The sequence below is a fragment of the Saimiri boliviensis genome, chromosome 17 (genome assembly GCF_048565385.1).
Source record: "Saimiri boliviensis isolate mSaiBol1 chromosome 17, mSaiBol1.pri, whole genome shotgun sequence".
Classification (NCBI taxonomy): Eukaryota; Metazoa; Chordata; class Mammalia; order Primates; family Cebidae; genus Saimiri; species Saimiri boliviensis.
Window position 1 is genome coordinate 56,989,701 of NC_133465.1, and position 25,955 is coordinate 57,015,655.

The 25,955-nt window shown below is 37.1% G+C and overlaps 1 protein-coding gene and 1 pseudogene across 4 annotated transcripts in view; both read left to right on the forward strand.

The window, feature by feature from the left end:
* Nucleotides 1-25,955, forward strand: part of CEP112 (centrosomal protein 112) — a 563,636-nt gene that overhangs the window by 13,499 nt on the left and 524,182 nt on the right. For 3 of the 4 annotated variants that reach the window (XM_074388877.1, XM_003931804.4, XM_074388878.1), the window contains exons 3-4: nt 893-1,083; nt 3,296-3,468. In XM_074388877.1, coding sequence (XP_074244978.1) covers nt 893-1,083; nt 3,296-3,468 — 364 coding nt within the window. Of the gene's footprint in view, nt 1-892; nt 1,084-3,295; nt 3,469-25,955 lie in introns of those variants that run through there. The other variant, XM_074388879.1, reaches the window with a different exon arrangement.
* Nucleotides 5,733-10,998, forward strand: LOC120366914 (small ribosomal subunit protein eS1 pseudogene; annotated as a pseudogene).

Sequence of the window (25,955 nt, forward strand, 5' to 3'; positions counted from 1 at the left end):
AGAGTGAGACACTGTCATTTGCAACCACATGGCTGAAACTGGGGGACATTATGTTAAGTGAAATAAGCCAGACACAGAGACACGATCTTTACATATTTTCACTCATTTGTGGGAGCTAAAAATTAAAACAATTGAACTCATGGAGATAGAGAGTAGAAGAGTGGTTTACAGAGGCTGGAAGGATGGGTGGGGAGGGAAGGATGGGTAGTTAATGGTACAAAAACACAGAGTGAATAAGACCTAGTATTTGACAGCACAGCAGAGTGACTATAGTCAATAATAATTTAACAGCATATTTAAAAATAACTAAAAAAGTGTAATTGGATTGTTTGTAACACAAAGGATAAATGCTTGAGGTGATGGATAGATACCCCATTTACTGTGACATGATTATTACACATTTCATGCCTGTGTCAAAGTATCTCATGTACTGCATAAACATATATATCTACAGTGTACTGGCAATAATTAAAAATTTTAAAAAGTTATTTAATGGTAATCTAGGGACTTAATTTTTGTGAAAATATTTCATTGCATTTGTCTTCCTTGTTTACCAATTACTTAAGGTAAATTCTGGACCAGGAGTTAGCAGACAATGGCCCATCGGCCAATTCCTGCCCACAGTCTTTTTTGTCAGGTTTTATGGGAACGTAGTCATGCCATTTGTTTGCCTACAGACTGAGTGCTTTCATGCTATAGTGGCAGAGTAGTTGAGCCGGAGATCATATGGCCTGTGAAGCCTGAAGTGTTTATTCTCCGGCCTTTAACAGAAAAAGTTTGTTGGCCATTCTTCTAGACTAAAGCAGATTCTATTATAGGTTTTTGTAATTTAATGTTTCCTTTTATAAAAAAAAAAAAAAACAAGTTTCTAACAGTTCTCATGTATTTATAGAGCGGCAGAGGTGTGCTCTTTGGATTAGAAAGCTGTGTGAGCCTTCAGGAACAGGTGCAGGAATAATGGGGAGGAAGAATCGGAACCTGTATGCAAAATTGTTACTGCACATGCTTAAACGAGGTGTGCTTGAAGGCCCTTTTACACACCGACCTGAACCTGGGACACTAAAAAGTCTACCTTCATACATGGTAGGTATCCGTGAACAAAAGATACACATTAGTTTAATTTTTTTTCAAAAAAGCATCAAGTTATCATTCCTTTGGGGAATGGTAATACTATTAGGTCGTATGTGTTAGATAATACATTAAAACTGTTTTTTTCTTCCTGATTCATTTTTTTCCACCTTTAATAAAATACATGTTTTGCTTATAAGGTGAATATCCTTACTGATTTATTTATCCCTCAGTATTTAACAATATTTCTAAAAAACTGAAAATGAAATTTTTTATACTGACCTTTATTCTTTGTTAATCTTCACTGGATTATAATAATAATTTTTAGGTAATTCAGTAGATTCTAATTTTCATATACATTATTTAAATATTCAATGGAGGTTGGATTGCATGACTTGTAAAAGTTCCTTTTTCCTCTAATAAAATGACAATAATAAGTTGGAGTTTAATAGTCATTTTCTGTACTTAAATTAATTTCATTGTCAAAATCAGCTTTGTTACAAAGGCAGTTATTATTATGCTTGGTGGATAAATTCTCACTGTCCTGGACCTAACCATAAAATATAGCTTGGTTTGTGTGGTATTTGAATACCTGTACTTGAGAGTTGCTGTTAGGATATAGATGTATTTTTTTTTTTTAATGAACTGCAGAATTCTTGTGTAACATGTTTTAAAACTTTTTGAATTTTATCCGTTTACTTAAAGCCAAATTTAGTCAAGTGACATGCTGAACATTAGAGAATAATTCCTGTTTTCTGTGGAACAATGCAAAAGTTTCATGACTATATCATTTAAAAGGGAATTTCTGCACATGTCCAATGCATGTGGAGGGCCTGGCCTAATCCCTCCCTAAAGAACAGTGCCTTGAGGGTTTTTCATGTAGGCTTGGAAGAATGGTTGCAGAGTGTGCAGTCAATGCAGAGTTTTCTTTGGAGATGTGTAAAGGTAGAACTTTTTTTTTTTTTTTGAGACAGAGTTTTGCTCTTGTTGCCCAGGCTGGAGTAAAATGGCGTGATCTCGGCTCACTGCAACCTTTGCCTCCCAAGTTCAAGCGACTCTCCTGCCTCAGCCTCCCAAATAGCTGGGATTACAGGCGCCTACCACCACACCCAGGTAATTTTTTGTATTTTTAGTAGAGATGGGTTTCTCCATGTTGGTCAGGCTGGTCTGAAACTCCTGACCTCGGGTAATCTGCCTGCCTCGGCCTCCCAAAGTGCTGGGATTACAGGTGTGAGCCATTGCGTCCAGTCTAAAGTGAGAACATTTTATGAAGCACATCTAGATGTGATGATATGAGTACATTGTATCATGTTTTTCCATTCAAACTTAATTTCATAGACTCAAAGGGAAGGGCTTTATTTAGCAAATAATAATAATGAGAAAGTTTAGAGAACTGTCTTGGGTTTCCCAGCTAGTTAATAGTGTGGCCAGATTAAATCCCAGGTTTTTACTCTGCTGTTTCCACCTTACGAAGGGATTCCTAATTTTAATTTTTGGGTGGCATTGTTTGTGGTTTCTCTTCCCATTCATTTCTTTGTGTGTGTGTGTAAAGTAGTTAATGATTACAGAAAGAGACAGGAGGTGCAGTGGCTTACGCCTGTAATTCCAGTAGTTTGGCAGGTGGAGGCAGGCAGATCATGAGGTTGGGAGATTGAGACCATCCTGGCTAACACTGTGAAAGCCCGTCTCTACTAAAAATACAAAAAATTAGCCAGTCATGGTGGCACCCACCTGTAGTCTCAGCTACTCAGGAGGCTGAGGCAGGAGAATCGCTTGAACTCGGGAGGTGGAGGTTGCAGTCAGCTGAGATTGTGCCACTGCACTCCAGTCTGGGTGACAGAGTGAGACTCCATCTAAACGGAAAAAATAAAAAGGGAGAAAGAGATAGGATAGCACATGAGTTTTAAAAAACTCTTTGTATTTAACATTTCATATGTAACTAATATTCTTTTTGTAATACAAATCATTATTATCACATTTATCTGTTATGTGCTTTTGTTTATCATATTTCTTAGACGGTAGAGTGCAACTAAAATGCAAATATGTTATCCACTTAATGTATTGTTATATCTCATAATTCAATGTATACTGAATTTTTAAAATATTTGAATGTAATTGAATTTGAATATTTGAAAAGCTGTTATCAAACTTTAAACTTGATGGAAATTTTAATGGTTTTATTATAGTACATTTTGAAAGAATAATTTTTCTAATTTTTAAAAATCAGTCCATCTATTTTGATGAACCAAATCCATCACGAGCAAAAGGTTCAAGCCCAGAAGGATTACCAACCTGGGTCCTGGGTGAGCTGGAGACAAGTGAACACAAATTAAACGAATCATGGAAACTTTCTTCTGGAGAAGGCAACACTTTGGTACAGTCACCAACTGATGTCTACAGGTATGTTAAGAGAATGGGATTTTGAATGTGTTTCATCATTTAGTCTGTCTTTGGAACCGATTTATACATTCTGTTTTTTAATGGTAAGTAGTTAGTTTACTTTTCCATTAATTGCATATTCAAGATTTTTAAATATTTTTAGACATTTTATAGATACCTGTTAACTTCATATACATTTTTGATTGCTTGACAAGTGGTGCCTCAGCATCTTTAAATAACACAACTACGTATTTTCCTTTATGACAAGCATACATTAAGAGCATTATCAATTACTTGAACAAAATATAGCATCTTGCAAATCCATCTTGAACAATATTTGTTTTCACTTAATAAAATAATGTAAACATAAACCCCATTAGACTGTGCTTTATTTACTAGAGTATTAAACTTAAATAGGGTTTTTTAGTGCAAAGAAAAATAAATTTCTGAATTTTTGAAATATACAAAAGGCCATTATTGTGGTAGCATAATTTTTAGCTTTTGGGAAGGGATAGATTTAAATTTGGACTTTTATTAAATTTCTACTTTGCCATTTGGCCTTATTCCTTGAAATGATGAACTATAGACAGTGACATTTGCCGTGTAACATACTTTATACTTCATTCCTCACCATCCTCTTGGTAATTTTAATTTTAGAAGTTTGTTTCTGTTAATAGTGTAATTTTTCTTGTCCACTATAATTTTTTTGTTTATTCCTTAAACAGATATAGAAATGATATTAGTGATTTGAAATGTCTCCATAGTTGAAGTCTATATGCTTCTTAGGCCTGAGATATTATGGTAGGAAACTATAAACAAGTGAGAGATCCAGTCCATATGAAATTATTGCAGTAGAAGGGAGAAAGAAAATGGGGAGGCAAAAAGGAAGAGGTGAAATAATTAAGGGCATGTTCAGAAAAGTGAAAAGAAATGAACAGATGAGTCTGTAAAAATAAATACTTATTTTTACATTCATAGAATTACAATTAAAAGAGGTGTAATTGTAGAATTTTTGTAGCCTTTGTAGCAATCTCTTTATGTAGAGGCATAAAGAGATTGTGGTCTGTATGCAAAGAAAAATGTGATTTTTATTTTTTATTTTATTTTTTTTTGAGTTGGAGTTTTGCTACTGTTGCCCAGGCTGGAATGCAATGGTGTGATCTTGGCTCACTGCAACCTCTGCCTCCTGTGTTCAAGCGATTCTCCTGCCTCAGCCTGCCAAGTAGCTGGGTTACAGGCAGCCGCCACTATGCCTGGCTAATTTTTTGTATTTTTACTAGAGACAGGGTTTCACTGTGTTGGCCAGGCTGGTCTCAAACTCCTGACCTCAGGTGGTCCACCTGCCTTGGCCTCCCGAAGTGCTGGGATTACAGGCACGAGCCACTGCCCCTGGCTGAAAAACATGATTCTTAGGTTAGCTGCAAAATACATCAGTTATTTGCCAAAATATCTCCTAAGAGTCCAGCTAAATTCTGGGTTCCTTCCTAGATATAATGAATGTGGAGTTTATAGCATAAAGGTGAACTAGTTTCCTGTATCTTAGAGCTTAGAGCATAGTTTGAAAATGTGTGATCTTCCTGGACTGAATGAATCATGTGGGTGGATTTGTTTTGTTGAACTTAAACAGTGTCTTTAACAATTTTTGAATGAGTTGTCCAAATTAACATTTGGGGAATTTCATATAAAAGCCCAACTTTCTGGCTTCTCTTTGAAACTAGACGCCTAGAAATCTTTCCAGGAGACAGCCATAGGTTGGAGCTAAGTAGTGCTTGGTTACCCACTTAGTGTATATGCCTTCACTATTTCCTTCTAATTCCTGACACCAAATTTGATGTCAATTGCATCTGTTACTGAGCTTGAGATTTTCTTTTCCCCATTAAGTAGGGTTAAGAGGAAAATGAAGTATTTGTTTTTCTATTTTTATGTACTATTAAGTGAAAGAAGAAAGGTAGAGAAGAGGGATCATGTGATTTAAGAAGAGGAGAGGATTGGGCACAGTGTGTGTGTCTGTGGTACTAGGTATTCAAGAGGCTGAAGCCGGAGGATTGCATGGGTCCTGGAGTGTTAGGCCAGCCTGAGCAATATAATGAGACCTCATCTGTGAACAAAAAACAGAGGGAGAGAGACGCTATGTCTTTGTAGAAGTGAAGGATATCCTTATATCTGGCAGTATAATCACTCATTTGTTAAGTCCTCCAGACATTTGATTTATAACCATTGCTTTAGATAAATGTGGGAGAGAGATGAGCACATGGATCGTTTCAGTGCAGTGGTCATGTGTAGTCATGGAAGCATTTGCAAGGATTCAGGTGTGTAAGAGAAGGGTTCAGGGTAGGAAATAGACTTGAAATTTCCAGGGAGTCCAGGTAAATAGATTTGTTTCTTCTTTGGAACATAGGATAAAGTTTGAGAAAATACAATGAGAATATTCTTCAATTATTACTCATTGACATTTTGAGAAATGAAAACATAATAAAATCCCCACAATTCTAAAAAATAATTTAATTCTCTTTACGGTCACCTATTATTAAATGGCGTTTTAATGCAAAAGGATTACTAGAGTATGAGGCATTTGTTGTCAGTTATATAATAAGTGATGGGAAAATGAGGCACTCTTGTGGCCCTGGTGAGTCCTACCCATCCTTCAGAGATGGAAACGTGAAAAAAGCCTTATCTGATATCCCAAGTCAGTTTAGGCAACCCCATTATTTACTCCTTTAGAATTCTGTGTTCCTTTGTTGCATTCATCCCATGCGTGGAGGCTTACTGTCTGTCCTGGGTGCTAGATTGTAAATTTCATGAGGTAGGAACTTGTGTTTTTGCTGTGTGCTATATTTCCAGCTCATAGTACTGGGCAGGAACGTGTTAGGAATTCTGTAAGTATCTACATTCAAGAGCGCATGCATGCATGCATGAATGAATAGATTGTGTTAGACACTGCCACATATTTAATTTAATCTGTACAAAATCCCTTTGACACAGGTATATTGTGGCAGAGGAAATGGCCTAAGAGGATTTCTTTTTTCTTTTTAACATTTCAGAAAACGTTGAGGGAAGCCTAAATTTTAGAAAACATGGAGGGAAGCTTGGATGTAGGTTATAGCAATTCCCTTCACCTGCTGTGAGGAATATGACAGTGAAGGAGCTGGAAAGGACATGCTTAAAATGTCCTTCTGTCAAATGTCAGAGTCACTAAGGTCAACGAGGGCTGCCAAAACAAAACATCTTAGGGTATCTTATGTTTCTTTTAATTTAATCGTTTTAACTTGATTATTTTTTAACATTTTAGACCACATGTATATTAGTTAACAGATATTTGTAGTTTTACATCCATGAAGGCGTTTAAAAATAAAACTAACATTTACTTTAGCTAAAGCCAAGAAAATTGATGTTAAGGTGAACTATATAGTGTGTGCCATCAGATCAGATGGGGTGAATTGGCTATTGATGGTTCTGTCTTCATAGTTCTTTTCGAAATTTCCTCCTTTACTCTGAGTGATCATAGTGTGCTAATGAAAAAGTTAGTATCTGCTAATCTTGACCTAATATATCTAATCAGTTCTGCAAGAAATTGTTTTAAAAAGTTTAAGAGGCTTATAATATTTGACACATGTATGTTTTTATAGTGAATAATTTATTGTTACTTAGAACTGAAGTTTAATGCTGCCTCATAAATTTTACAGCCACTTCAACTTGTCCTTTGAAAAACCTCTTTAATCTTAAAAGATTTTTCCCCCTTAGTGTTTCTTTTTTGATCACTTTATAAAATCCTGCTTTACTTAGACCTTTTTGTATGTGAAGTATTTCTAATGGCATTTTAGATTATGCTGTTTGTGTCCTAGCCTTTTTATATTATTAAAGATACAGAGTCCTTTTGAAGCCTTTTTGTTAGGACTTCCTATTCAGTAGAGATGGCACCTTTCCTTTCCTTTTATTCTTCCTGTAGGATATGGTATGTAGCCTTGTTCCAAACTTGTTAGAAGTATTGTGAGGTCGTATTCCATCTGGCTTATTCTCACACTTTATTTTTTCCACCAAGTATATGTTGTACGCTAGTGTACTTAGCATTTCGCCCCAGACAGCTTCAACACTCAGCTAGTAGTCCTGTCCGGGTTCTCTTCTTTGCTTTCCTTTTTCATATTTTTTGGTTTAAAATTATTACCCATATTTTCTATAAGAAAAACTAGCATTCCACATTGCATTGCTATTTTTATATCTGTTATTGCATTTTTATGTCAAATACCTGCCTCTTTTCTTTTCTTTTCTTTCTTTCTTTTTTTGAAATAGAGTCTTACTCTGTCACCCAGGCTGGAGTGCAGTGGCACAATCTTGGCTCACTGCAACTTCTGCCTCCCAGGTTCAAGCTATTCTCCTGCCTCAGCCTCCCGAGTAGCTGGTATTACAGGCATGCACCACCACGCCTCACTAATTTTTGTGTTTCGTGGAGACAGGGTTTCACCATGTTGAATAGGCTAGTCTTGAACTCCTGACCTTACGTGATCTGCCCACCTTGGCCTCCCAAAGTGCTGGGATTACAGGCATGAGCCAACATGCCTGACCTATCTGCCTGTTTTCTTGACAATGAAATATTTTAGTTATATTTGAACTTGGAGCCTGACTTTAGAAAATGTTACTAAGGAGACCATAGACTTAGATCTCATGCATGTATAGTTTGGTTAATTTCATTTAGTTCTACAATCATGAGCTATATCAATGTATATTATTTTCTGATCAGCCTTCAGATGCTTACCGTGGAGGTCTGATAAAGACCTTAATTGTCTTGATGGTGGTCTTCATGATCCTTCTTCTGGTGTTCATACTCTTATATAATCCCTTCCCCTTGAGTGTGGGCAGGACCTGTGACTTTCTTCTAACCAACAGATTATGGCAATGGTAATGGGATATTACTCCCAGGATTACATTATGTTATATAAAACTTCATCTTGCTAGTAGACTTACTGTCATTCCCTTTGCTGGCTTTGGAAGAAGCAGCTGCCATGAATCATACAGGGATCAGATAGCCATAAGGAACTGAATGCTGCTGACATCCATGCAAGTCGGGAAGTGAATCCTTCCCTAGATGAGCCTCTAGATGAGAACCCAGCTCTGGTCCAGTCACGATTGCAGCCTTTTGTGGCCCTAAGTAGAGGACTCAGTTCAGCTGTGCCTGGACTTCTGTCCCACAGAAACATGAGAAAATTTATGTGCGTTGTTTGAAGCTGTTAAGTTTGTAATAATTTGTTATATAACAATAGATGACTAATAGTCTTTATCCTCATTTTAGAAAATTATACAAACTATATGTAACACATGCTTATAAAAACCTCAGTGTAGAATAGAAATAAGTAGAGTACAGAAATAAGTAGAGTAAAAAAGTAAAAATCTTCTGTATCCTCCTTATCCCACTTTCCTGAGTGGTAATCACCATGAACAATTTTGTGCATATCATTTTATAATAGACATCCACACCTATATAATTAAGAAATTAGAAATTGGCCTATACTGTACATACCGTTCTGAGACTTGCTCTTTTTTTTACTCAACTATGTCTTAAACCTGTGTTATGTGGACTTTTAAATTACAGATAATCTATAATGTGAATATACTATAATTTAGCCTGTCTCTTCTGCTTTAATTTTTTTAAAATTTTTTTTTGTTGTTATATAGAATGCCTGAGTTAACATCCTAGTAATATATCATCATGCACCTTATTTTAAAATGCACTCAGGATTTGTTTTAATCAGATATTATATGGTGACAGACACAGAGACAAGTAGCCTTTGAAAGAAGAGTTTACTTCTCACAGTTTCCAAGAGGAGAGAGGCATGCTACACCATGTAGCCTGCGTGGAGAAGCACAAGCGTTGGTCAGGAGGCAGAAGGAGCAAGGGGAAGCCTGGGAGAGAGCATTTCTATATATGATGGGATGTTCCCTGTTGGACAGAAAGTGAAACACTCATGTTGGGGTTTGTAGTTGGAGAATTTACAGTATAATTTTTAAGTGACCACAGAAAGACAGGGATGGTAGGGATGTGAACAACTTTGGCTGTTAGTTTGGTCCATGATTTCAAGATGCCAAATCATCATTTGGAATATCAAGAGTGATTATTATATGCCTGCATGTGTTTTTGGTAATTATGGATTCCTGGATGGGAAATTGCTTTGTCGGTGGGGTTATTAGTTGGTTCAACATCTTGTGCAATGGTTAAAAAATATATATATGTATACACATACACACACACACACACACACACATACATGGCTTATTATGGCAAGATCTAAGAGGATAAAGCTAAAAAGTATATAAAAGTATAGTAAGCTTCCATTTGTGTTTGTGTATATGTGTTTTAGAGGCTTATATGGATACGTGTGTGTTCACATGCATGGAATAGTTCTGGGTACCATACTTGGAACTTAAAGGTGGTTAGCTTTAGGGATTGGGACTAGAGTGTACATTTAAAAACATTCTTTTTTTAGCCTTTTGGCTCTCTGAGCAGCACCACGGCGGTTGGCAAGAACAAGCGCCTTACGAAAGGCGGCAAAAAGGGAGCCAAGAAGAAAGTGGTTGATCCATTTTCTAAGAAAGATTGGTATGATGTGAAAGCACCCGCTATGTTCAACATAAGAAATATTGGAAAGACGCTAGTCACCAGGACCCAAGGAACCAAAATTGCATCCGATGGCCTCAAGGGCCGAGTATTTGAAGTTAGTCTTGCTGATTTGCAGAATGATGAAGTTGCATTTAGGAAATTCAAGCTCATTACTGAAGATGTTCAGGGCAAAAACTGCCTGACTAACTTCCATGGCATGGATCTTACCCGTGACAAAATGTGTTCCATGGTCAAAAAATGGCAGACAATGATTGAAGCTCATGTTGATGTCAAGACTACCGATGGTTACTTGCTTCGTCTGTTCTGTGTTGGTTTTACTAAAAAACGCAACAATCAGATACGGAAGACCTCTTATGCTCAGCACCAACAGGTCCGCCAAATCCGGAAGAAGATGATGGAAATCATGACCCGAGAGGTGCAGACAAATGACTTGAAAGAAGTGGTCAATAAATTGATTCCAGACAGCATTGGAAAAGACATAGAAAAGGCTTGCCAATCTATTTATCCTCTCCATGATGTCTTCGTTAGAAAAGTAAAAATGCTGAAGAATCCCAAGTTTGAATTGGGAAAACTCATGGAGCTTCATGGTGAAGGCAGTAGTTCTGGAAAAGCCGCTGGAGATGAGACAGGTGCTAAAGTTGAACGAGCTGATGGATATGAACCACCAGTCCAAGAATCTGTTTAAAGTTCAGACTTACAGTAGTGGCAAATAAAAAGTTATTTGTGAAAAAAAAAAATTCTTTTTTTTAAAAAAAATGTATCTATGGTATATTTTAATAATTACACTCTTACATTTTGATAGATACTGTCCAGTTGCTTTCCGAAATAGTTTCTTAAAATGTTTGTGCATATACATTGCAAATTAATAAATTTGTATAACTATATATACATTTAAACCTAAAGATAAAAGAATTCTAGTAAATAAATATTTGTGGATTCCACTTGTATTTCTAATTTGTGAAAGCAGAGGCCAAGTGAGACAAGTTATACCATTTACGGATCTCCTACTACATGTTAGGTGCTGTTCTAGAAATCTTTTCCAAGTTATCTGATTGAATCCTCTCTACAGTCCGGTAAGGTTGACATCATTGCCCTTTTGTATTTATAGATGAGTTAACAGCTTCAGGAAAGCCCAGCTACTTTTCCAGTGATGGATCCAATATTGGAATGCAGGGCCTTATGATTTCATACCCATGTTCTTTCCAGTGTACCATGTAGGCATAAGTACTTTATGCAGCAAATATGGAAATTTCAGTTTTATCTATTTTTTCCCAATTGTGCTGCATCAGCAGTCCTGGGCAGCTCTGCCTTTGTTCTTGGTTGTTTCTAGGTTGAGCTAAAAGGAAGCAGTTTGCCTTTGTTCATATTCCAGTTCTGACACTTGACAGCTATCTGTCCTCAGGCAAGTTACTTAATTTCTCTAAACCCCAGTTTCATCATTTGTAAATGGAGATAGTGGGGATACTAACCCTGAAGTTAGTACTAACCCCGAAGTTAGTACTACACTGTCTCCATTTACAAATGCGTTTTAAGGACGAAGTGAAATAAGGTGTGTAGAGCCCTTGGCAGAGGGCCTGTTAAGTGTTAGCTGCTGTTACCGCCGTTGTCACTGGTATGGTGATCATTATTGTAATAGTTCATCAGACCTTGCTTGTTAGATTGTTTGACCATTCTTTTGCTTCTCTAATTACTAATCCTCCCAAAGGGTTTTATCTTAAAGTTCATCGGTCATTAATTATTTTCAGTTACTAAAAGTCATTTTGTATTCCCTAAGAAAAATAAATTATGACTATGCAGAAAGGTTATGATTCTAAGTATGAATCCTGCACAATATCAAAATAAAGAATGTAGGCTTTATAGGACTCTTTATTTAAACAACGCAATTAGCCTCTTTTTCAAGGATAGAAGGAGGAACACAGAGTGGCTGGCCTCATTGTTTACATTTTTCTCACACCATGTATTTGAAGCTGCCTAAGTAACTATTTTTTTTTTTTTTTGAGGCAGAGTTTTGCTCTGTCACCCAGGCTGGAGTGCAGTGGCACAATCTTGGCTCACTGCAACCTCTGCCTCCTGGGTTCAAACGATTCTTCTGCCTCAGCCTCCTGAGTAGCTGGGATTATAGGCATGTGCCACTATGCCTGACTAATTTTTTTTTTTTTTTTGTATTTTTAGTAGATACGAGTTTTCATCATGTTGGCCAGGCTTGTCTTAAACTCCTGACCTCAGGTGATCCACCTGCCTTGGCCTTCCAAAATGCTGGGATTACAGGTGTGAACCACCATGCTTGGCTGGTAACTAATATTTCAATTTTAGTTCATATCATCTGTATACTTTTCATGCTTTATCCCAAAGACAAAACACAAAGGTAATAGGTTGTATGCTTGCCTTACAATTCTGTGAAAAATGTTTTGAAGCTTCTCGTTAATGGCTTGTAATTATTTTATGTCTTGTCAATGAAGTATGTGTGGTCTGGTAGCTTATCACCAAAGTGCCGTTAGGTTCTGGGATAGGGAAAGATGTAAAAAAATGATTTAATAGCACTTATTTTTACTTAAAACTTTGAGTAAAAGTTAGGAAAGGGTAAAGAGGAGTAATGTTGAAGAAGCCCTGACCTTTAAACACTGCTTTACAGTGGAAGAAACACATTGCTTCTGCTTATTTGAGAGGAATTTGTTGATGAAAAAGAAGTTGTTTAATTAGATTTCTTTAGGTGCCATTTTATTAGGAGCCTACACCATGGTGGATGCAAAGAATTATTATTAATTACCTACTATGTTTACTATGTCAGAGTTAGGCTAATTTTATATAAATGATACTTATTTTTTAACTCATGTTGGGTCATCTAACTAATACATGTGTTCATACCTATAAGAAAGAATTGGAGAATAATTATCCTGTTTTAAATGATTATAGAGGATTATCGTTTTTACATCTTTGCTTTAATGAGATTTTTCCATGGGTTATTTGATGCTAGATTTTAGTTTTGAATGAAGATTTTTTTTTTTTTTTTTGAGACAGAGTTTCGCTCTGTTGCCCAGGCTGAAGTGCAATGGTATGATCTTGCAACCTCCACCTCCTGGGTTCAAATGATTCTCCTGCCTCAGCCTCCTGAATAGCTGGGATTACAGGAGTGTGCCACCAAACCTGGCTAATTTTTGTATTTTTAGTAGAGACAGAGTTTCCCCATGTTGGTCAGGCTGGTCTTGAACTCCTGAACTCATGATCTGCCTGCCTCAGCCTCCTAAAGTGCTGGGATTCCAGGCGTGAGCCACTGCACCCAGCCTGGAATGAAGATTATAATTATGGTCCTGCCCTTATGGAAAATGTGATCTGCTTTACAATGATCCTCTTTATAATGTGGTTTTCCAGAAATGCGTTTCATTGTGGCAAAAAGCTGGGATTCTGTATGTCTTTTATAAATGTGTCCCAATATAGCTAACATTTCATTTGTGTGTGCAGTTTAATAACATGGCCAGCAGATGGTGATCAAGTATAATGAAAACCCACTTGTGGTTGATGATGTTAATCTATGTGAGAAAACATTTTTCACTTTAAAAATACCGATTTAGTTTTTTAGTCTGTGCATACAAAAGAAATCTTTTTACTCTGTTAAACTCCATTTTTTATATGTAAATGTCACTAGCATTTTAAATTGCTCCTCCTGAAATTGTTGGATGTATTTATCAGGGAGCTAATCAATGCCTTTCCTTCTCAGTATAACCTTCTCAAATATTACCTGCAAAAAGTGCATTCATTTTATTTGTGAATAGCCCCAATGTTTGGGCAAATATGTGTTCGACAGCAGGGCTGTTCAATAGAACTTTCTGATGGTAATGTTCTATAGGCGGCACTGTTCAACTCGGTAGCCACCAGTAAACATGACTGTTGAGTGCTTGAAATGTGGCTGGTGTGATTGAAAAACTGAATTTCTAATTTTCATTAACTTAAAGAGCCACATGTGATTAGGGGCTACTGTATTGTGCAGAACAGCTCCAGATCTGAATCTTCTGCTTGGCCATTGCAAAACCTGACTGACCAGATGGAGAGCTGGTGGCCTGTTCTCTGTCTTGATGGGGATGTGGGGTGGGGATGGGGACTAGGGCTTGGGTCTTGGTGCGTAGAAACTGGCTCTGCCACTTGGTGGGAGAACTTTCTTCTGTGCTTACTTGCATTTCATGGGTAGCTCCGTTTTTTGATGATGATCACCCATGATCAACATCTAGGTGCTCTTCTGTTGGTCAATTTCAGGTGTCAGAGGAGCTCCTCCTGAAAAAAATAAACTGTTAATCTTTTTTATCAATTTGTTTAGGTAGAATACAGTATTGAACAAATCTGACTAATTTGAAGTATATACATAGGGGTGTGTGTGTGTGTGTATATATATATATATATATATATATATATATATATATATATATTTTATTTTTAATAGAGATGGGGTCTCACTGTGTTGGCCAGGGTGGTCTCCAACTCCTGACATCAAATGATCCTCCCACCTTGGCCTCCCAAAGTGCTGGGATTACAAGCACAAGCCACCATGTCCGGCTAAATCTGACCAACTTGACAATCTTTTATACAATGGACACTTGCTAATAGGCACTTAACCTTTTATGCTAGAAATAGGGCTGCTATATAAATGAGAAGTGAAAACTGCTTCTTAGGGTGCTCAATAGAATATAACATTTCACACATATAAAACCACTTAGCTACTCATTAATTTTCAATTAATGTACTAATTAAATATCACTCTTAGGTGTTTACTAAGATGAGGTCAAGTGGCAACTATTTGTAACTGGGATGGAGCAGCTTTGAAAATAATGGTCCTTAGGCCATTATTTCTCTTAGGCTTTTTTCTCCCCCAGTAAGTGAACTTTGTGACAATTTAGTCACATTTCTCTTTTCCTTTCTTATGAGTGAGGCTTTGTAATAACATCTTTTAGTTTCACAAACAAGTTTCTCTTTGTCAGGTAGTATTGAACAGCTTTGGTTGTCTTTTTTAATAAACAAAAATAGGTAACAGTAAGCTTATAAGTATATTTTAAAATTTAATTTTAACAAAAATTAAATATTGAAAATTCTAAGCCAGAGATATATTAATAAACATTGACTTAAATGTACGTTTTTTAAAAAATTGTTCTTTATTTTTAAGTTTTAAAATCATGTGTGCTATTTGAAGGTAAGTAGTTGGAAATACGAAGTCTTAAAGTGCTTGTGGATCTATGCTCACCTTTTTCTAGTTCTGTTCAGCATCTCATTTTTTTTCCCATTTAGTTTTCTTTTTCTAATAAAGTTTTCTTTGAAAAATTAAAATAAATGCGTTGTGCATCACTGGAAGTTATTTTCATTTTTTAATTTTCAGTGTTATTTCATACTTTACTACATTATTAATTGTTGGTATTTATTTGTATGTTTCCTAAGTATATTTAGTAATATACCCAAAGAAGACTGTTCTGCAGATGGTATATAACAATATTACTTGCTGCCAGATGAATGAAAAGACATGAGATCAGAAGTTCTCATTTTGGTTTTCTGATCATTTATAATTCAGTAGTTGTATTACTATTAAAATATTTCACAGCTGTGAAACATAGCATGCATGCAATAACTGTGTACAGTGCACAGGTACAGTTTAAAGAACCATTAGAAAATAAACATTTCTATACTTTCAACCTATTGTATTTATTAAATATCAAATAGTATATGTAATAGATATACTGTTTGTTAAATAGTACGTTACAGTTCTCCAGAAGACCGCTGGGCACCCTTCTCTGACTGCCTCTTCTTCTTTTTGCTTGAGAAGAAATCATTATCCTATATTTTGTGTTAATCAGTTATTTACCTCTCTCTTTATTTTGAATTTCATTTAAGTCAAATCATACTATATAAATTATTTTGAGACTTGCTTCTTTCACTCGCCATATTTTTCAGATTTATCCATGTTAAATGTAGCTATAGTTCATTTTTTGTCTTTTGGTAAACTGGTAAAATCAAAATATAACACACATACAATGAGAAACATCAAGGTGTAAAGCTCAATGAAGTTTTACAAAATGTATATATCCATGAAATCACCTTCCAGGTCAAGATAGAGAATAGGATCACCTTCCCAGAGACTCTTTCTTGCTCTCTCCCTGTCATTTATCACCTCTTGAGGAAGGAACTATGATTTTGTATTATGTCCCCATAGACTAGTTTTCACTGTTTTTGATTCATAAAGCATGTTCCTTTTTGTTTCTGTCTTCTTTTGCTCAATATTATGTTGTGAGATTGATCCATGTTGTTGCATTTAGCAATGGATTTTTAAAATTATTGTATTAATATATCACAATGTATATATCCATTGTACTATGGTTGGACTTTTGGTTTTTGGCATTACAAATGATACTGTGAATACTGTTTTACATGTCACTTAGTACACAAGTGTACACTTTTTTTGAGTGTTGATTTAGAAGTGTAATCATAGTAGACACATCTGATAAAATATTTCAAAGTGACTGTACCAATTTACATTTCCACTAGCAAGATTGAAAGTTCCCATCGCTCTCCATCCTTGCTGAAACTTGGTTTGTCATGTCATCCGTTTCTTATAGTTTTAGCAATTCTGGTCTGGCTAGCAGTCTGTCTATTTTGTTATTATTTTTTAAAAAACCAGCTCCTGGCCCCATTCATTTTTTGAAGGTTTTTTTTTTGTGTCTCTGTCTCCTTCAGTTCTGCTCTGATCTTAGTTATTTCTTGTCTTTGGCTAGCTTTTGAGTTTGTTTGCTCTTGTTTCTCTAGTTCTTTTAATTGTGATGTTAGGGTATCGATTTTAGATCTTTTCTGCTTTCTCCTGTGGGCATTTAGTACTATAAATTTTCCTCTAAACACTGCTTTACATGTGTCCCAGAGATTCTGGTACATTGTGTCTTTGTTCTCATTGGTTTCAAATAACTTCTGCCCTAATTTTGTTATTTACCCAGTAGTCATTCAGGAGCAAGTTGTTCAGTCTCCACGTAGTTGTGCGGTTTTAAGTGAGTTTCTTAATCCTGAGTTCTAATTTGATTGCAGTGTGGTCTGAGAGACTACCTGTTATGATTTCCATTCTTTTGCATTTGCTGAGAAGTGTTTTACTTCCAATTATGTGGTCAATTTTAGAATAAATGGTATGTGGTGCTGAGAAGAATATATGTCTGTTAATTTGGGGCGGAGAGTTATGTAGATGTCTATTAGGTCCTCTTGGTCCAGAGCTGAGTTCAAGACCTGAGTATCCTTGTTAATCTTCTGTCTTGATCTGTCTAACAATGACAGTGGGGTGTTAAAGTCTCCCACTGTTATTGTGTGGGAGTCTAAGTCTCTTTTTATGTCTCTAAGAACTTGCTTTATGAATCCGGGTTCCCCTGTTTTGAGTACATATATATTTAGGGATTTAGGGTGGTTAGCTCTTCTTGTTGCATTGATCCCTTTACCATTATGTAATGCCCTTGTCTCTTTTGATTTTTGTTGGTTTAAAGTCTGTTTTATCAGAGACTAGGATTGCAACCCCTGATTTTTTTTTTTCTTTCCATTTTCTTGGTAAATATTCCTTCATCCCTGTATCTTGAACCTATGTGTGTCTTTGCATGTAAGATAGGTCTCTTGAATACCACACACCGATGGGTTTTGACTCTATCCAATTTGCCAGTCTATGTCTTCTAATTGGGGCATTTAGCCCATTTACATTTAAGGTTAATATTGTTATGTGTGACTTTGATCCTGTCATTATGATGCTAGCTGGTTCTTTTGCTTGTTACTTGGTGAAATTTCTTCATAGTATCAATGGTCTTTACAATTTGATATGTTTTTGCAGTGGCAGGTACCCGCTTTTCCTTTCCGTATTTAGTGTTTCCTTCAGGATCTCTTGTAAGGCAGGCCTGGTGGTGACAAAATCTCTCAGCATTTGCTTGTCTGTAAAGGATTTTATTTCCCCTTTGCTTATGCAGCTTAATTTGGCTGGATATGAAATTCTGGGTTGAAAATTCTTTTCTTTAAAAATGTTGAATACTGGGCCCCATTCTTTTCTGGCTTGTAGGGTTTCTGCAGAGAAGTCTGCTGTTAGTCTGATGGGCTTCCCTTTGTGGGTAACCTGACCTTTCTCTCTGGCTGCCCTTAATATTTTTCACTTTATTTGAACATGGGTGAATCTGGCGATTAAGTTTCTTAGGGTTACTTTTCTCGAGGAGTATCTTTGTGGTGGTCTCTGTATTCCCTGAATTTGAATGTTGGCCTGTCTTGCTAGGTTGGGGAAGTTCTCCTGGATAATATCCTGAAGAGTATTTTCCAACTTGATTCCATTCTCCCCATCACTTTCAGGTATACCAATCAAACGTAGGTTTGGTCTTTTCACATAGTCCCATATTTCTTGGAGACTTTGTTCATTCCTTTTCATTCTTTTTTCTCTAATCTTGTCTTCACACTTTATTTTGTTAAGTTGATCTTCAATCTCTGATATCCTTTCTTCTGCTTAATCGATTTGGCTATTGAAATTTGTGTATGTTTCATGATTTTCTTGTGCTGTGTTTTTTTGCACCATCAGGTCATTTATTTTCTTCTCTAAACTGCTTATTCTAGTTAGCATTCCTGTAACCTTTTATCAAAGTTATTAGCTTCCTTGCATTGGGTTAGAACATGCTCCTTTAGCTCAGAGCAATTTGTTATTACCCATGTACTGAAGCCTACTTTTGTCAATTTGTCAAACTCATTCTCCATCCAGTTTTGTTCCCTTGCTGGTGAGGAGTTGTGATCCTTTGGAGGAGAAGAGGCGTTCTAGTTTTTGGAATTTTCAGCCTTTTTGTGCTGGTTTACCTCATCTTCGTCGATATGTCTGTCTTTGGTCTTTAATGTTGGTGACCTTTGGATGGGGTTTTTGGTGTGGCTATCCTTTCTGTTGATGTTGATGCTATTCCTTTTTGTTTGTTAGTTTTCCTTCTAACAGTCAGGCCCCTCTTGTGCAGGTCTGCTGGAGTTTGCTGGAGGTCCACTCCAGACCCTGCTTGCTTGGGTATCACCAGCGGAGGTTGCCAAATGGCAAAGATTGTTGCCTCTTCCTTCCTCTGGAAGCTTCGTTCCAGAGGGGCATCTTCCAGATGCCTGCCAGAGCTTTCCTGTATGAGGCGTTTGTTGACACTTGCTGGGAGGAGTCTCGTAGTCAGGAGGCATGGGGATCAGGGATCCACCTGAGGAGGCAGTCTGTCCCTTAGCAGAGCTTGAGTGCTGTGCCAGGAGATCCATTGCTCTCTTCAGAGCTGGCAGGCAGGAATGTTTAAGTCCGTTGAAGCTGCACCCACAGCTGTCTCTTCACCCAGTGCTCTGTCCCAGGGAGAAAGACTGCTGCCTTTCTTTCAGAGATGCTCTGCCCAGAGAGGAGGAATTTATAGTGGGCTCCGCCCAGTTTGAACTTCCCCACTGTGAGGGGAACACCGCCTACTCAAGCCTCAGTAATGGCGGAAACCTCTCCCCCGACCTAGTTTGAGCATCCCAGGTCAACTTTAGACTGCTGTGCTGGCAGCAAGAATTTCAAGCCAGTGGATCTTAGCTTGCTTAGCTCCATGGGGTTGGGATCTGCTTAGCTAGACCACTTGGCTCCCTGGCTTCAGCCCTCTTTCCAGGGGAGTGAATGGTTCTGTCTCACTGGTGTTCAGGTGCCACTGAGGTGTGGAAAAAAAAAAAAAAAAAAAAAAAAAAAACAACAAAAAAACTTCTGCAGGTATCTTGGTGTCTGCCCAAACAGCCTCACAGTTTTGTGCTGGAAACCCAGGGCCCTGGTGGTATAAGCACCTGAGGGAATCTCCTTGTCTGAAAGACTCTGGGGAAAATGTAGTATTTGTGCTGGAATGCACCATCCCTCTCAGTACAGTACCTCACAGCTTCCCTTGGCTTGGGGAGGGAGTTCCCTGACCACTTGTGCTTCCCATGTGAGGTGACACCACACCCTGCTTTGGCTTGCCCTCCCTGGGCTGCACCCACTGTATAACCAGTCCCAGTGAGATGAGCCTGGGTACCTCAGTTGGAAATGGCAGAAATCACCTGCCTTCTGCGTTGATCTCACTGGGAGCTGCAGACTGGAGCTGTTACTATTTGGCCCTGACTGAGTTCTGGAGTCTTGGACATCCAACATCAAGGTGCTGGCATCTGATGAGGGCCGCCTTCTTGCATCATCCTATGGCAGAAAGTGAGAGGAGAGGTGGAGGAGAGAGAGAGAGAGAGAGATAGACATAGAGAAAGAGAGAGAGAGATGGAGGGAGAAAGAGAAGTGGGCTTAACTAGCTCTTGTATAATGAATCCACTTTGGCAATAATTATTTATGAGGGCAGAGCCCTCATGACCTAACCACCTCTTAAAGGTCACACCTCTTAATATTGTTATAATGGCAATTAAATTTACACATGAGTTTTGGATCAGACAAACCATAGCAACTGGTATCTTCTGTTGAATGTTATTTTAATATAGTTTTGTCAGTTTACTCTGTTGTTGTCTTTTTTTGTTTCCTGTTTGAGATTTCTTATCTTGCCTCTTACAGGATCAGAGAGTACTCATCTATGTTATTTTCTAGAAATTTTCTTACTTTACTTTTCTCATTTAGGTATATGGTACATCTGAAATTGGTTTTTATGTATGAAGTGAGGCAGGGGTCATGGCTGATTCCCTCTGTCCATCACAATGGATATGTATTTGATCTAGCATTATTTTTATTTTATTTATTTTTTCTAGACAGAGTCTTGCTCTGTCACCCAGGCTGGAGTGCAGTGGCTTGATCTCAGCTCACTAAAACCTCCACCTTTTGGGCTTAAGTGATTCTCCTGCCTCAGCTTCCAAGTAGCTAGGATTACAGGTGCCCACCACCACGTCCAGCTAATTGTATTTTTATTAGAGATGGGTTTCACCATGTTCGAGACCCCAGCCTGGTCTCAAACTCCTGACCTCAAGTGATCTGCCCATCTCTGCTTCTCAAAGTGCTAGGATTAAAGGTGTGAGCCACTGCACCCAGCCAAGCATTATTTTTAAATGTCATTCTTTTCACACTGCTGTAATTGGCACCAGTTTTATAAACCAGGAGATCTTGTGTGTGTGGGTTTTTCTGGTCTAAAGTTTCTTTCATTGGCCTGTTTATGCGCTAATACTACACTGGCTTAATACTGTAGCTTTAAAATAATTCTTCATATTTTATAGTGTAGTGTAGACCCTCTAGCTTTCTTTTTTTTCCCTCAAGATTGCCTTGAGTATTCTTGGTGCTTTGCATTTCCATATAAATTTCAGGATTAGCTCACCAGTTTTTACTTGTATATAAATATGATATGTGCATGTGTATGTGCATGTGGGGATATAATGAATGCATTGAATCTATAGATCAATCAGCATTAATTGATGTTCTTATAGTATCAAGTAGTACCTAGAGCCCCAGGCATGCAATGATTTTTTTTTTTCCTTTTCTAGAAATTTCATGGGCAATATGTAGTCCTGTGTATCTAGTTCTTATAATTAAAATATTGTTTTCGAAGTTCATATTGTTTCTTGTATTAGTAGTTCATTCTTTCTTGTTCCTGAGTGGTATTTCATTGATGAGTATACCACATTTTGTTTATCCGTTCACCAGTTAATGGATATTTGGATTGTTTTCAGTATTTGGCTATTATGAATGTTGCTGCTTTGGACACTCATTGCAAATTTTTATTCAGACATATGTTTTTCATTTCTTTTGGACAGTTATCTAAGAGTGGGTTGTATGGTAAATTTATTTTTAACTTAAAAAATTATCAAACTCTTTTCCAAACTGGCTATTCCATTTTATATCCCCATTGCCAATATTCCAGTCTCTTTACATGAGTATTCTAGTCTCTTCACATCCTCATCACCTCTTGGTATTGTCAGTGGCTTTGATTTTGTCCATTTTAGTTGAGATGCAGTGGTATCTCATTGTGGTTTTCCTTTGCATTCCTTGAATGACTAATGACACTGACAATCTAGTCATGTGCTTATTCGCCATTTGCATATCTTCTTTGGAAGTTCTAATAGTTATCTGCTCCTAACACACCCAACATACAGTGGGCCAGGCAGAGGATAACTTCCACAGACATTTCTAAAAAAGAGGATAACGGGAGGCACAAAAGAGTCACTAGTTCATAACAACTTGGAAATCCAATCAGGTAAGTAGTAGAAGTTTCTTAGTTAAGTCATTCTTAAGTTTTCTAGAGGACCTCTTGTTTGATTGAGAGGATCTGTGAGGCATACTCTTAATCTTTTCAAAGGGATCTGTGTATGAATGCATACTACTCTGATGTGTACCATCTTTTATCTTTTTGATCTTAACAAAATATTTTACATCTATACCCTTGGCTTTATCTCTATACAGTGCCCAAAGTTTTCTTGGATGCCATTTCTTAATGTAGGATATTTTTGCTGTCTAGAGAGGCTGAAAAATTTTAAAACCATGAAGTTTTAATTTCATTTACTTTAACTTTCCTTGACTCATTTTTACTCTACTCTTGCACTTAAAAGCAATAGTACTTAAAGCAATAGCAAATACTTTGTAAATCTTCTTAGCTATATTACTCACCTAGTTCATTAAGCATGTTTTCCAATTTTCATGTTACTGAAGATGATGGTATAGCTTTCTATCACTATATAAAAAGGATTCCCCTTCTTCCCATTTTCAATAACAGGTTTCTTACTTCCTCTTGAGCCCCAGTGGCAGCATCCTCAAATTTCAGATTTCTACTAATAACCTCTTCAAATCAACTTTGTCTTTAGCACACTCCACACAAAGATGTTTCCATATTCTTAGGCTGTACTTCATTTTCATGTATCAAAATCCATATTATCTATAATTCAGATATCTGCAGTTACCTATTGTTGCATCACAAAATACTGCAAATCTTATAAGCCTATAGCAACATTTTTCTTTTCTCATGGCATGGCTTAGCTGGGTTTTCTGGCTTAGGTTCTTCTATAAGGTTGCAAACGAAGTATTGACTAAGGTTGTGGTCTTAACTGAAGTCTTGACTGGGGGAGAATCCACTTCTGTTCTCACTCATATGGTTAATGGGATTCAATTCCTTGTGGGTGTATTTCTCTGAGGGCTCAGTGTTTGCTGGCTGTCATCCAAAAGCCTCCCTTAGTTTTTTTCCTACGTGGGCCTCTCTATAGGATAGCCTACAACATGGCAGCTGGCTGCCATCAAAGTGAACAAGCAAGAGATCAAGAGAGAGGTAAGTGTGATAGAAGTGAGAATCTTTTTGTAAGCTAATCTTGGAAATGATTTTGTCAGACTCTGTTTATTAGAAGCAAGTTACTAGGTCCAGACTATACTGAAGGGAAAGGGCATAACACATGGGCATGCATATCAGGAGTTGGGGAAAATTGGGAGCCATCTTAGATGTTGCCTAGCACATACTTAGAACAAATACTAATAAGCATATAATGAAAAGATGTACAGCTAGAAAGACATGTAACTAGAAGGATTAAAATGGAATACTATAAAATATTCAGTGAACATAAAAGAAGGCAGGGAAGGAAAAAGAGAGGAGCAAAGAAGAGATGTAACAAAACCAATAGGAAAATGACAGACTAAATGGAACCATAAATAATTACATTAAATATAAATGAACTCAACATTGGATGCCCAAGACAGTGATTTTTAGATTGGATAAAAAAGCAAGAGCCAACTTTGTATTATTTATAAGAGGCAGACTTTAAATACAAAGATAAATAGGTTGAAAGTGAAAGGATGCAAAGAGATGTGTCATGGAAACAATAAGCATAAAAAAGCTGTAATGGCTATATTGAATATTAGCTAAAATAGACTTCAAAACAAGGAAAAATTGTAAGACAAATAGTCATTTTGTAATGGTGAAGAGTCCACTAATAAGCATGCTATAATGATTATAAATGTGTATTTAGCAAATGAAAGAGCTTCAAAAATACATGAAGCAAGAACTAACAGTGCCAAAGGGAAAAACACAAATGCATAAACATTATTGCATTTATTATTCCCTTTCTTGGGAATGATGGAGCAACTTGGCCAAGAAATCTAAAAAGATGTAGAAGATTAGAGGAATACTCTGAACTACTACAGTTTAATTGACATTTGTAAATCATCTCATCCAATAACTGTACAATGTGTATACCGCAGTGTGGGGAAATTCAGTGCCCCAGATAGAACAAATGGCAGAAGGTTAATAAATAGAGGATTTGAACAACTCAGTAGACCCGCTGAACCTAACAGACATATGAAGAACACTACAGCGGCTGGGTGTGGTGGCTCATGCCTGTAATCACAGCACTTTGGGAGGCTGAAGCAGATGGATCGCTTGAGGTCAGGAGTTTGGGACCAGCTTGGCCAACATGGTGAAACCCTTTCTCTACTAGGGGTATTGTATTGAATTTTGTATTGTAAAAATACAAACCAAAATTAGCTGGCATGGTGGCATGTGTCTGTAGTCCCATCTACTTGGGAGGCTGAGTCACAAGAATTGCTTGAGCCTGGGAAGTAGAGGATGTAGTGAACCAAGATTGTGCTACTGCTACTGCACTCCAGCCTAGGCGACACAGTGAGACTCCATCTTAAAGAAAAAAGGCCAGGATCCTAGCATTTTGGGAGGCTGAGGTGGGCGGATTGCCTGAGGTGAGGAGTTTAAGAGCAGCCTGACCAACATGGTGAAACCCCATGTCTACTAAAAATAGAAAAAATTAGCCAGGTACAGTGGTGCATGCCTGTAATCCCAGCTACTCGGGAGGCTGAGGCAGGAGGATCACTTGTACCCAGGAGGTGGAGGATGAGGTGACCCAAGATCACACCACTGCACTCCAGCCTGGGTGACAGAAGGAGACTTCATCTCAAAAAAAAAAAAAAAAAAAGAGAAAAAGAAAACTCCAGCCAGTAACAACAAACCATGGCATATTCTCCAGGATACACCATATGTTAGGCCACAAAACCAACATTTAAGAAGATTGATAGTATACAGTGTGCTTTTTTTCTGATTGCAATGGAGAAAAACTAGAAACCAATAGCAGAATGACAAGTGGAAAATCCACGAATATGTGGAAATTAACATACTCAACTACTGGGTTAAATAAGAAATTAGAAGGAAAACTAGAAAATATCTTCAGAGACATAAACATGAAAATAGAACATACCAAAACATATGGGATGCAGTGAAAGCAGTGCTAAGTGGCAACTTTATAGCTGTAGGAGCTTATGTTAGAAAAGAAGAAAGATCTCAAATCAACAACCTAAGTTTACACCGTAAGGAACTAGAAAAAGAACAAACTAAACCTAAAGCTAACAGAAGGAAGAAAATAATAAAATATGAAACAGAAAAACAGTAGAGAAAGTGAAATTAAGAGTTGGCTTTTTGAAAAGATCAGCAAAATTAACAAACCTTTAACTACATGGGATAAGAAAAAAAGAATACTCAATAACTAAAATCCGAAAGGACATCATAATCAATTTAACACAAAGAAAAAGGGTTGTAAGTACTATGAGCAACTATGTGCCAACCAATCTGATAACCTAAATTTACACCTTGTAAATAGAGGATTTGAACAACTCGAATCAGATGAAATGGACAGATTTCTCATAACACATGACCTACCAAGACTAAGTCATGAAGAATAGAAAATCTGAACAGACCTTTAACTAGTAAGCAGATTGAATCAATAATCAGAAACCTCTCCATAAAGAAAAACTCAGGACCAGGTTGCTTTACTGGTGAATTCTACCAAACATTTAAAGAATAATTAACGCCAATGCTTCTTCAAACTTTTCAAATACATTGAAGGGGAAGCACTTCTAACTTCATCACATCAGGGCATCATTAAGTGATACTAAAGCTAGACAAAGATGCTACAAGCAAAGAAAACTGTAGACCAATATCCTGACAAAAAT